The 12654-nt window shown below is 36.4% G+C and overlaps 2 protein-coding genes across 3 annotated transcripts in view; both read right to left on the bottom strand.

The window, feature by feature from the left end:
• LOC138402244 (uncharacterized) overlaps nt 1-12654 on the bottom strand; it is a 175860-nt gene that overhangs the window by 46958 nt on the left and 116248 nt on the right. The gene's annotated exons all lie outside the window — the stretch shown is intronic.
• LOC117997118 (neuroligin-4, Y-linked-like) overlaps nt 1-12654 on the bottom strand; it is a 103342-nt gene that overhangs the window by 14896 nt on the left and 75792 nt on the right. For both annotated transcript variants that reach the window (XR_011236651.1, XM_034985291.2), the window contains exons 5-9: nt 9810-10010; nt 8772-9270; nt 8273-8363; nt 5544-5717; nt 2604-2755 (exon numbers count right to left, since the gene is read on the bottom strand). Coding sequence is in view for 1 of the 2 variants with exons in the window: in XM_034985291.2 (XP_034841182.1) it covers nt 2604-2755; nt 5544-5717; nt 8273-8363; nt 8772-9270; nt 9810-10010 (1117 nt within the window). In the remaining variant the exon portion in view is untranslated. The remainder of the gene's footprint in view (nt 1-2603; nt 2756-5543; nt 5718-8272; nt 8364-8771; nt 9271-9809; nt 10011-12654) is intronic.

The raw sequence follows: 12654 nt of genomic DNA, 5'->3' as shown, positions 1-12654 counted from the left end.
AACTTCTAAAATAAGAGAATGATAAAACTAAAAAAAATATATGATGTACATTACTATGCAAACTTCCACCGAAAATTGGTTTGAACGAGATCTAGTCAGTAGTTTCTGATTTATCGTACAAAATGTCGATAAAATGCGATTGCAGTACGGAGCCCTCAGTGCGCGATTCTGATTCGCACTTGGCCGATTTTTTAAAGATATTGTTATGAATCTACTTTTGTCATTAATAAATGCAGATCTTTTGATAGTTACCAGTAGAGGACATCCAGTGCCTCCTATTTTATTAGTTACTAGTGACTTTAAAATTTTATTCATTGGGGAGTTGAAAAAACATTAAAAACATTAAGAAAAAATATTAATTATTCAGTACCACATATAATTATGTGATTTGAAAAATATACGACTATTTAGTTGAATTCCGAATTTCCGAATGTTCATCTATTGATCCGGGTACCCTAATGACAATCTTAGTTTTGGGTTTTAAACGATGTTCTGCCATCTGGACACCATCTGGTAGTCACTCGAGTCTTCACTCTCGCGTATCCAAACTAAGTTGACCAATCCCTTAGCAGAGTCCTTTAAGTGCAGACGAGTTTTGTAACACACTATCTGATCTGCCCGGGCTTCACTCGGGTGGGATTTAGAATATCAGCGTGGGGGTGAAAATATAGTGCTAGTGCAATTCAAAGAACACACGAACAAAGTGAAAGCATAGTGCTAGTGCAATTTAAAGAACACAAGAACAAAGTGTCTACCAATAAAGACTCAATAGACCGATTCTTAGGTATAGTAAGTACGTTTATAAGTTTAGGTTAATATAATATTACCTATTAGCCTCTCTCATAGGCTAGATTGTAATGATAGTAAAGTATTGTTGTCAGCACTTTACGATAGTAAAAAAAAGCATGGGGGTGGAATTTTCAAAAAACCTGAAACACGTATTTTTTCATTTACCTACATACTTACCAATTCTCATGGAAATAACTTGAAAAATAACGGACATTCATACAAACTTACACCCCCTATTTTACCCCCTTGGAAGTAAAATTTTCAAAAATCATGAAATACTTACATAATATTTTTATTTTTAACCGAAAGCCACATACATACTCTTTGATATTACTTCGTATGGACAGGGCTTTTGAACAATCAAAATGGCACTGACTCAGTGGTGCTTTAGCACCAATGCAACCTCAGTGACGTCTGGATTTCAAACGAGTCGTTCATTAGTACCTATCTAAGAGGTGGCGCTGATTTATCTGGTTCCAAAACCGTGAAAAATTTTGTTTGCTTGACCATATCTTGTCATTTATATCGATGCTTATATAACAATTTTTATCGATCTTTCATACAAACTTCCATATCCTATTTAACCCCCTTAGGGGTTGCACTTTCAAAAATCCTTTCTTAGTGGGTGCCTACGTTAGAAAAGGAACTTACTGTCAATATTTCATGTTTCTAAACCCAGCAGTTTAGGCTGTGCGTTGATAGATCAGTTTGTCAGTCAGAACAAGTCTTTTTATATATATTTAAACTAGCTTATGCTCGCGACTTCATCCGCGTGGACCAATTACACAAATTTCGAACCCGGAACGGATCGGGCTGAGATTTGGCATGCAGATATCTATTATGACGTAGGCCTCCGCTAAGACAGGATTTTTGAAAATTTAACCTCTAAGAGGATGAAATAGGGGTATGAAATTCGTGTGGTCCACGCGGATGAAGTCGCGAGCATAAGTTAGTCTTTAATATGATGAGAGCTAGGAAAGGGGCGGCTCTGGCCTGGGGCCTACAGCGGCTAAGACTGCAAATCCGCCTCTGTTTAAAACAAGGTGTTTAAGATCCAGTTTACTATAACGCGAAAGTGTTTCGACACTCGAATACTACCAACGTTAGTGAGACATAAAATCTCGTAATAACCGTACTGAATAAAATGGAAAAATACCAACTAAAAGTCTATTAATAGCAATACTAATAGGCTCAGTATTTTCTTCCTTCTTTTTGTTCCGTAACAAATTATAGAATCCTCATCGTTTCGTTTGACTTTCTGTTTGTGTGACATTTTAAAATAATATTTAGAAGTTATGGTGGAATGAAGACCCTGAAAATACACCTTGAAAACACTACACTACTTTTTTTGAGCACACGTGTCGTAACAAATTGGCTAGTAAGTATAACTTATTGATCTATATCGTAACCACAATGTAGTCTATGCTTGACACCTAAAATAATATTGCACCATCCGCAGTTCCTGAATCACATCGCTTATGAGCGCTGTACCATGCATCATCAGGGTTGAGGAGTTGGAACTTAGAATATAAGCATGAAATCGTTGCTTGGTACCTACAATATTAATTCACTATGAACACTTTTTGAATCGGACAACTTAGGCGGGCAGTAACCTTGCAGCATCAGGATTAAGGAGTTGGATCCAGAAATTTTATGGGACCACCACGGAAACTTCTACTGTTGATTTTGAAAAAATTGCAAATCGGTCCAGAAACCTCGAAATAATCGGTGTACATACATAAAAACAGGCCGAATTGAGAACCACCTCCTTTTTGGCAGTCGGTTAAAATTAAAAAAAAAAACTTAATACTCACCCAGTTCTTACAAAATTAGCTATATACAGGATGAACGCTTCTGCTAAGGCCACTTCAGACTTGGAGTAGTTTTTGGGGAAGTGGCCGAGCCCCTCGACGAGCGGCGCGCCGAACAAATACGGCAGCTCCTCTCCGTGTACCGAACCCATACGCTAAAACAAATATAAGGTTACTATTTTGTTCAATGTTTTTTAGGGTTCCGTACCTCTAAATGAAAAAGGAACCTTTATTATTACGCACAAAGAGAAAGGGGTTTGAATATTTTAGTATGAAGTCTGGCCTACCTACAACTACATGCCTTTTTTACAGGCCTTTTTCTTTTTTTTTCAGAACTTTTATGAGACTGTTGTACTGATGACTCCACCAGTACAACTTTGATAGCTAGCTCTCATACAATACTTTTTTTTATTTCTTTATTTATTTTTACAGTGTTAGTGTTGATATGTACAGGCTTTATGCGAGTCCGCTATTTTGAAAAAAAAAGTAAAATGGCGGTAGGCCGAAATATGATTATTTAAACCCATTTGTTAGATAAAGTTTTTTAGTTGTTTTTTAATGTTTGTAGCCATAGCAATCTCCTGTATTTGCAATTAATTTTAAATAAACTAGGTTATAGTATCAGGCGGAGTGAGGCCTTTTAAAAGCTATCCAATTAAAATACAGGGGCATTACAGGGGTGATATTTTCAGCACTGTGGTTAACGTACAGCCAATACTTTGCGTTTATTACTATTATAAAAAGAAATTGAACCAGTATTTTTTTATAAAAATTTCTATTATATTCGAATGCTAAGTTGATTCAAATCAATTAGTATTCTATAGCAGATCAGATAAAACAATTCGAATCGGTTGTTATTTTTGAAGTGAATGCTGATCAAGAAAACTTAACAAACTATTTCCTTTAAGCTAATAAATAAAAATAAAAATTAAACTTTCAATTGAGTTTTTAACTTAATTTTAAACACCCCTCTTTTTAGGTCGGGCGAACCAGGGTTTTTTAAAATAAAATTTCTAGTATTTTTGAATGCTTTTTGCAATTTGAATAAGAATGCTAAGTTTAATCAATCAAATAACAACATTCTGTAGAAGGTCGGATAAAACAATTCGAATCGGTTGCTACTTTTGAACTGAATACTGATCCCAAAAATTCAACTAACTATTTCCATTAAACTAATACAGCGAAATTTATAGAATTTAAATTTTTTACAATGTAAAAGAAAAAAGGGCCAATATATATAATTTTTTACTTTTTAGTGAGTTTTGTGTCGGGGGTTATTTAAATTTTCAATTTAATTTTATACACCCCTTTTTGAGTCGGGGGTTTAAAAGAAATTGAACGAGTATTTTTTTATATAAAATTTCCAATATATTCGAATACTAAGTTGAAACAATCAAATAACAATATTTTATAGAAGATCGGATAAAACAATTCGAATCGGTTGTTACTTTTGAACTGAATGCTGATCCCGAAATTCAACAAACTATTTCCATTAAGCTAATACAGCGAAATTTATAGAAACCAAATATTTGAATGAACAATGAAAATACGCATTTGGGAATATCTGTAGAGGAATAGACCGAGGCTTTCATCCCAGAAGGATAACCATAAATCAATCAATTGTGAATTGGTTTGAGATTTACTAAATGAAACTTTGGCAATGGCGGGACGTGGAAAAAACCGCCCAAGTGCGACTCAGACTCGCGCACTGAGGGTACCGTACTGCAGTCGTATTTTTTCGACATTTTGCACGATAAATCAAAAACTATTGTGCATAACAATAAATAAAATCCATTTTAGAATTTACCGGTAAATCACTTTTATATGATATCCCATATTTTAGTATACCTAGTAATTAATCTTACTTTAAAAGTTGAAAATATTAATTATTTGTTCATGAACACATTTTAATTTTTTTTGTGATCTAACTAAGAATTCACGGTTTCGCCTGAATTTGCTGGATCTGCCAAATTTCATGATTTTTCGTCAATTGGAAGTATCCTATATGTTTCTTGATATACACGACAAAGAACGAAGTGATCCTACAAGGATTCCTTTTTCCTTTTGAGGTACGGAACCCTAAAAAGAAGAGTAAAAACAAAATTGCGATGAGCATAAAACGATGCTCGCTTTGAAGAGGAAAAAGTACCAATAATGATCTAATATTGGAAATCGGGGGCAATATTAGAAACGTTGCTCAGAACTTGTCTAGAAGAGACAATTTATATATAGGACGGGTAAACGATTTGTTCAAAGTCTCAGCGTTATATTTTTTACCCAACTGTGCACAGATAGGCTTAGATATTTTTTTTCTAAAAAATGATGACATTTCATATTTATGTGCACATTTCATACCCTGTAGATTAGTTTGAAAGTTAAACTTGCCGGACAGTATTACAACTGTCAAGAAAAGTAAGTATGGAATTTCATTTCGAACGTTTCATTTTTTAGAAAAGCACTCATGCCTCTACCGGGAGTGCCTTTCTGGCCTCGTGTTATAGATTGTGGCTATCTGAGTAGGTATCTATGTAGGATTCTTTAAACCCACACAGCACCTCAACGGCTGGGCAAATAAAAACCGTACATTGGTTGGGCTAGGTTTTGTTTTTATAAAACCAAAATGGTTCACCTCACTTCAACATTCGCCTCATTTTGTAGTTTTAGTGATTTAGTATTTTTCAAACCCGCAATGTATAGCGTGCAAAATTCGGGTCAATACCCCCACCTACGACGCGGCATTGACTCCGAGTGACCTAATTACGTAACGTTCTTCGACCTCTGGCGTCAGTCAGATGTTTTATTTGCAATTTATCGTAAGCTTTTATAGGATTTTTAATTTATTTTTTCGAGTTTTTTGTGGTATCATATTATCAGTAATCATCAGTTCTATCACATGTCTTTGTTTTCGCCAGCGTTCTGGTTGCAACCTGTATAAAAACTTACCTGAGGATAATCTCCATCTTTAGTCTGATAATCGAACACGTAGAAGAATGTATTCGGTCCGGATCCAATAGCGCTCTTGCTCACGCTGAGGAAATCGCCTGTCTGGACCAGCGGGGCGACGTACTGGGCATCCGACAGTGCTAACACTGCCGCGTCTCTGGTATTGATCGGATGCTGTAATGAAAAATCTTTTTAAGTAAGTAAATAGGCAAATAATTTCAAACTTTTACTTAAATCTTTACACCTTTTTATCCATTACTAATATTAATCATCATCAACCGATAGATGTACACTGCTGGACATAGTCTCATGTAGGGACTTCCACACGCCACGGTCTTGCGCTGCCTGAATCCAGCGGCTCCCTGTGACTCGTCTGATTTCGTCCGTCCACCCAACGCTGCGTCGTCGTCCGGTGCGAGGTCGCCATTCCAGCACCTTGGGACCCCAACGTCTATCGGTTTTACGAACTATGTGCCCTGCCCATTGCCACTTCAGCTTCGTAACCCGTTGAGCTATGTCGGTTAGTCTAGTTCTTCTACGGATCTCCTCATTTCTGATTTGATCACGTAGAAAAACTCTAAGTATAGCTCTATCCATCGCCCGCTGAGTGACTCTGAGCTTTTTTATGAGCTCCATAGTTAGCGACCATGCCTATTGGACAACATTATTTCATTAAGTACTTTGTTTAATTTAAAACAAGTATTCAAACATAGGACGAGTCGCAGGGAGCCGCTGAATTCAGGCGGCGCAAAACCGTGGCGTGTGGAAGTCCCTACAAGAGACCTATGTCCAGTGGACGTCTATCGGTTGAGGATGATGATGATGATTCAAACATCTAAGCATTCACAACAACAATTTCTTTATATTAAAACATCCAAAAGAGCAGTCTTAAGCAAAAAAGTCTAAAGAGATTAAGGAGTACAATAAGCAAGGCTTTGCGAGGGACGAGATAAATTCGCAGATAAAGAAATTCTATTCCACACTTTAAATTTAAGTACATGAATGAAAATAACAAGTCTTAAACAAAAAATAAAACCGCTGCCCAGCCAAAAAACAAACAAAAAGATAAAAAATTTCACATCTGATAATGATGCCCACACAGCCACCATATTGATTTTTTTTTTCAAAAAAAAAAAAAGATAGTGTCATTTGGAATGGTGTAGGAATTCTAATAATAACCCGTACATCCTATATATACAAAATGCCTGGACAGTCGTGTAAAAAGTATTTGGTGTTTTCGTCTAAGCATTGCACGACCTACATTGACGGGTTGCCTCTCTGGCTCGAAATTTAGATTGGTGCCAAATGACCTTTTTCGGTATTTTCATTCATACTGGCATCTACAAATTCAGACTGTATATCACAAAATCCTAGGCTCAGTTTTAAATCTTTCACCAACTGTTACAATTTTAAAATTAGCTTTGGTTCTGTTTTTTTCCTTTAAAATTAGAAAAATATTTAGTTTTATGGTCTCAACTTAAAACTATGTCTTCGAAATGTTGATTCGAAAATAAAATCATGTGTTAAGTCGATCGCTTTTTTGCCCCTTTACTTGCTATTCATTATCTGCAAATACAATTCTTGATGATTGACAGTTTTTTTGATACCAAACCTATCGACTTTTCTTCCATTTTAATTTTTATTTGTGTACCTACTTGTGTTCCTGGCTATCGGACACGTGACAAAAAGATGTTTAATTGCAAATCAATCCAAAATAATATTTGTGAAAATGAAAGTGAAAATGATTTATTATTCTTAAAAAAGTACCTTCACAAATTGTGAAAATGAAAGTGAAAATGATTTTTTATTCTTAAAAAGTCATATTTCACAAATTGTGTCCCAAATTTTCAACAATGCTAAAAGAATCGTTTGATATTAGGACGGTTGACACGCAACGCAAGCCATATGAGAGCTCTTGCTTTTAGTTCCCAATCTAGAACTGTTGCCAAATGACCTTTGTTTCCTAGTTTCATCCGCATCCAATATAAACTCGGATACACACGGAAATTTTATCAATTCTACGCTGAATTTGTAATTCAATGCACTTCATGATTAATTTAGTTAGTATTATTAATTCTGAAATGTTTTGTGCCCTGAATATATCTGCTGCTCCAAATATTATGATTGGCATTCAATGACACTATAGAAATTCTAACGAAATAATATAATCCGTTACTGTTTGACCTTTTAAGCCATTTTGAGTACCAAAATGTGATTTGACAGTACATAATGTCTACGGTCTAGTACCTGTCTACGGTTTTACTTATTGACAGTGTAAGGTAGATTCCTCTACCCTTGACCCAATACATAACTTGACTTTTTCTGAGACTTTAACATTTCTTTAAAGTAATTTTGTAAAAATTTTATCATTATACATTTAAGTTTCAAAACCGAGGGAAAATTAAACAAATAAACTTACAAAAGAATAATTCCAAAAACTATAAAAAAAGAAAATATTTCTTTAACTTTGCCACTTGGAGTGCCGAATATATTCCACGCAGCTGTCTCACCAAAACTATTGGTTTCGTACAATTTACTTCCAAAGCCTATTACTCCCAATTTAAAAGGGGCCTGACTTCGGTTTTCTTTTCCAATCACGTATGTAAGTAATGCGAAGCCGATAGAAATATTCTGATCAGTATGATAATACGACATGAAAGGGATTGCCAATCTTGGCTTCAAGATTTATTTTTGTGGGTAATGAAAAAATATTTTTGGTGAAACCTTACCTGAACAGTCCTCTCCCAGTCAGTATATTCGTTGACTATAGTGAAAAATATTTCGCTCAAATGATATGTGTAGGCGTTTCTAACGTAAGTCCTGTGAAATAAAATAAAATACTTTAGACTAGCGGCGATTTGCGGCGAAAATCTAAATACTTTTTATTCCCCATCCCGTGGGAATTTAAAAAATCGGCCTTATAATGCTTATCTTCATTATTAAAAAACTATGCAAAATTTCAGCTTTCGAGGACCAAGGGTTTGAGCTGTGCATTGATGAGTCAGTCTTTAGTTAGAATTTTCCTATTGATAAGGATAAATTGATAAAAGGTAAAATAAAGCAAATTTAAACGGTAACACTTTTTGATGTTACACCTGGATTAAATTAGGCAAATGATTGAACCCTTTGCCCCTAACCTTTCGTTGCTTTAATAAATTTAAATCAATCGATATCCATGAAATCCTCTGAATCGAGTAAACACCAATTTGCTATACAAACATTTCTCACCTTATTATTCTGTCCCGCCTTTCGCCCTCGAAACCGTTTTGTATATCCTGAGCCGAAAATTTCCAGAGCGCTTCGCTCGTTACCACCCCGAATAGCAGATCATATTTATTCTGTCCGCCTCTTATCCCGAAAATCCTATCTCCGCTTCTTTTGTCCGCCTTGATATTGTTGACACCGGATACGCTGGTGAATCCTTGAAGGTCGTTCGGTATAAAGAATGTGAGCAGCTCTTTCGCGTAGTCGGTCTTGACTACAACACCGTCGACAGATGGTCCAAATGCTGTGAGGTAGCTCGGTGTACTAATTTCAGCGGACATCAGTTCTAGAAGGGGTACTTCTCTAAGGCAGTCCACTATTAGTTCATGGTCTTTGACGATATCTTCTGGGAGCGTACAGTTTGATTGCTTTGCGAGTTGGACGGAAAAGCTGACGGGGTCTTCTACGAGAGCCCAGGAACTAAGCGCTGAGCCAGACAGAAGGATTGCTCGGTGGAAAAGACCTAAAAAGCAAAGATTAATTTAAGTCACATATCAAGAGCTACTAACTAAGAATTTTATACTGGGTAGATCGAAAAGGCAGCAATGAAACTACCAAGAAAATGTTCTAAAATAATGTTCCGTTACATAGCAAATAGTGTTTTAGGATTTTTAAATATTATAGTCGGGAAAATACCTCTGTCTAAGAAGGATCAGCTAATAATTTTATAGAACCAACTGCGATTAGTAAAGTTCGAGTAATATTATATTGTCACTGATATTTCTGTTAAGTTAGTCAACAAGTATTAGATGGTTCCGTACCCTAAAAACAAAATCCTATTACTAAGCCACTGTCATTTCCAAATTTTGTATTGTTGTTGCAGTGGCAATAGAAATATACAATATGTGAAAAGTTCAATTCTCAACCTATTACGGTCCATGAAATACAACCCGCTGATAGGCAAACAGACGGACGGACGGAGACAAGACGGACGAACCGCGGAGGCAAGGAGAAATTGTAACATTTTAGAGAGCATGGAGACATAAAAACATTTGTACAAACCAGTCACAACAGTGGGTGAGATCATTAGGAAGTTAATGCACGCAGCGCCCGATCCATGACCCAGCATGGTGACGTTGCCCGGGTCGCCGCCAAACAGAGCTATATTCTGCTGCACCCAGTGCAATGCCGCAATTTGGTCCATTAAGCCGTAGTTCGCCACTCGTGCCTTCAGATGCGGTATCGGATTTGCATTTAGGAACCCTGGAAATTGAACTGCCGTTAAAACGTTTGACGATTCGACGATTCAAATATAGATATAGTTCGCTATAGGTCGAGATGGCAATCGGGGTGGGGACGCCCCGCACACCTGCACAGCCCCGGGCTAACCCAGTGCGGGAGAGCGTGGGTGACGTGCGGGGTGTCCCCTCGCCTCATACCTCGATTGCCATCTCTAGCTGTCGCGTACTATACTTGTAAAAGTCTATTTGTGTAAAAAATATTTCTATTCTATTCTAAAAATTTTATAGCTTGATTTTTCGGGATAAATTCCTTTACTTGTGCTATAAGACCTACCTAACTGCCAAACATGATTCTAGGTCAACGGGAAGTACACTACAGATTTTCTTGACAGATACGACAGACGGCCAGACAGAGTTTCTTTTTTCCTTTTGATGTACGGAAACTTAAAAATAATATAAAACCGGCGTTAAGTTTGCCTCTGATGAAAAATTAAATGAGCATTTAAATAGTTTTATTTTTCTTGAGCTTTCGTCTAATTATGCACAGCGCTTGTGCGATAGCTTCGTCACGTTTCACTTTGCTTAATTAAACATTTCTTGAAGTGCTTGCTTTTCAGCGGCACCTTAAGAGCCCTAGCACACTGGGACGCCATGGCAACGTCGCCGGCTACATATCCAAACAATTGGCATTGAAATGTATGACATGTGTATGACAGTCAACGTCGCTAGATCGTAGCCAGTGAGTTATCACTGGACTATGGTCTGGCGACGTTCCTAATTTGTAAACGTAGCCAAGACTTAACTTTACGTGGAGATTGGGCACTCTGGCGACCTGGCAACGCGTAGCCAAGTCGCCAGTAGATTGCATACAAGTTATTTACTCTCTTTCACTCAGAGGCCAACTAAACGTCACTATTTGTATTGTCATGCTACTTATTTGACACGTCTGTGTTCTTTGGCAACCTCATTTGGCTACGGTAGGTAGCCAGAGGTAGCAATGGCTACGTGACCAGTAACGTTGCCATGGCATCTTAGTGTGTTAGGGCTCTAAGTTTATCCGCATTCACGGGATTTCCTACTTTATTCTAAGCACAAAGATCTCTTTTTTCTGTGTCGCTCGGGTGAGTTTGAAATTTTAATGAACTCATATTCGCGGCATTTCAGAATACGTGTGCATTTAGGGTGTTATATCCCGTGGGTGTTGAATGACCTGATTATTATAAAATGTGAATTTGTACAGTCAGGTGGTGAGATAAAATGTTGAATGTTAATGGCGAATTATGTGTGGTAGCTGTGGGAATTAACAGTATACTTTACTCACGAGGACTGCTATGATATCCGAGTGATATTCATTTAATTATGCTTTACTTTATTCAAATTGCAGTTGATGATGTTTTTTTAAAAAATATTACCTACATTTTCGCGCACGGTGATCAACGATGGTGTATACGTTTGGGTAAGAAATACTAATTTCGAATGTGTGTGTGTCTGTTGCAATTTATCTCAAAAACTACTGAATTTTTGTATAAGTATACTTATACCATTTCACGTAAAACGAAAAGTAAAGCGCAGGTTCCGAGAAGTTGATAGTTGAATGTAAAAAAATAGTTTTTTTTTATTTTTTTTTTATTTGCCCTGTTTATTAAAATATGCTATGCCTGGTTTAATGTACCAAAAAAAATTATTACTTTATTTTATTTTATTTTATTCATTATGATTATTATAAAAAAACTACTGTCTACTAAGCTATAACACTAATTGTGAGCAATTTACTCTTATCCGTTGAGGAGTTTCCTTATCTATCTTTGAAGATATTTTTCAGATCTGCACCAAACAGTCAGTCAGTCAGTCAGTCAGTCAGTCAGTCAGTCAGTCAGTCAGTCAGTCACCTTTTTCTTTTCTATATTTACATAACCAGAGTGAACGAAACTAAATTAGACTGTTACGATACAGATAACACATTTTTCTCCAATAAAATAACATTAATTGTTTTTATCAAGTTTTTCTCTTTCCTTTCAACCCAAGAGTAACCAGTCCTAATAAAGTCAGCAAAGTAACTTATGTTTAACGAATTCAATAAATTATGTATACAGAAGTTCAAGTCACGCTAAGTATACCAACACCTCTTGAACAACTACAAAGTTCATTAAGAATGCATGAAGCCTAAATAAACTTCAAGGAGCTAGAATATGTCCAATATTAGAAAATGTTGATAGTGATATGTATTGCCTTCGCCACAATGTCACAAGTCTACGTATAAGTATTTCACTTGAAACATTGAAGTTGACTTTGATAGAGCCATGAATCCTAGCTATATAATATATAGCTCGATATAGTAGCTAAATCCATTTGAAATACTAATCGAAACCACAGAGAATACCGTGAAGTATCGTAGTTTTCAAGTAAGATATCTACTCGTTCCTTATCCTAACATCAAAATATCTCGGAACAATTTTAGATTACTAAAGGTTTCGTGTGGTTCTAGGCCTCAGTTTCAGAACACCACTATGTCATCAACACAGATGTCCGTGTGGCAAAAAGGTTGATTAATTTGGAAACCACAGACTCCCTTACCAAAAGAGCTCTGGTAGGCTGTTTAGGCATGGCTCTCTTAACGATACGATCAAAAGGTCTCTTGCCACCATAGATATTCCTTCGCTCATTGA

This window comes from Maniola hyperantus, chromosome 4, assembly GCF_902806685.2.
Source record: "Maniola hyperantus chromosome 4, iAphHyp1.2, whole genome shotgun sequence".
Taxonomy (NCBI): Eukaryota; Metazoa; Arthropoda; class Insecta; order Lepidoptera; family Nymphalidae; genus Maniola; species Maniola hyperantus.
Note: the sequence above shows the minus strand (reverse complement) of the source record. Positions and strands in the feature narration are given on the sequence as shown.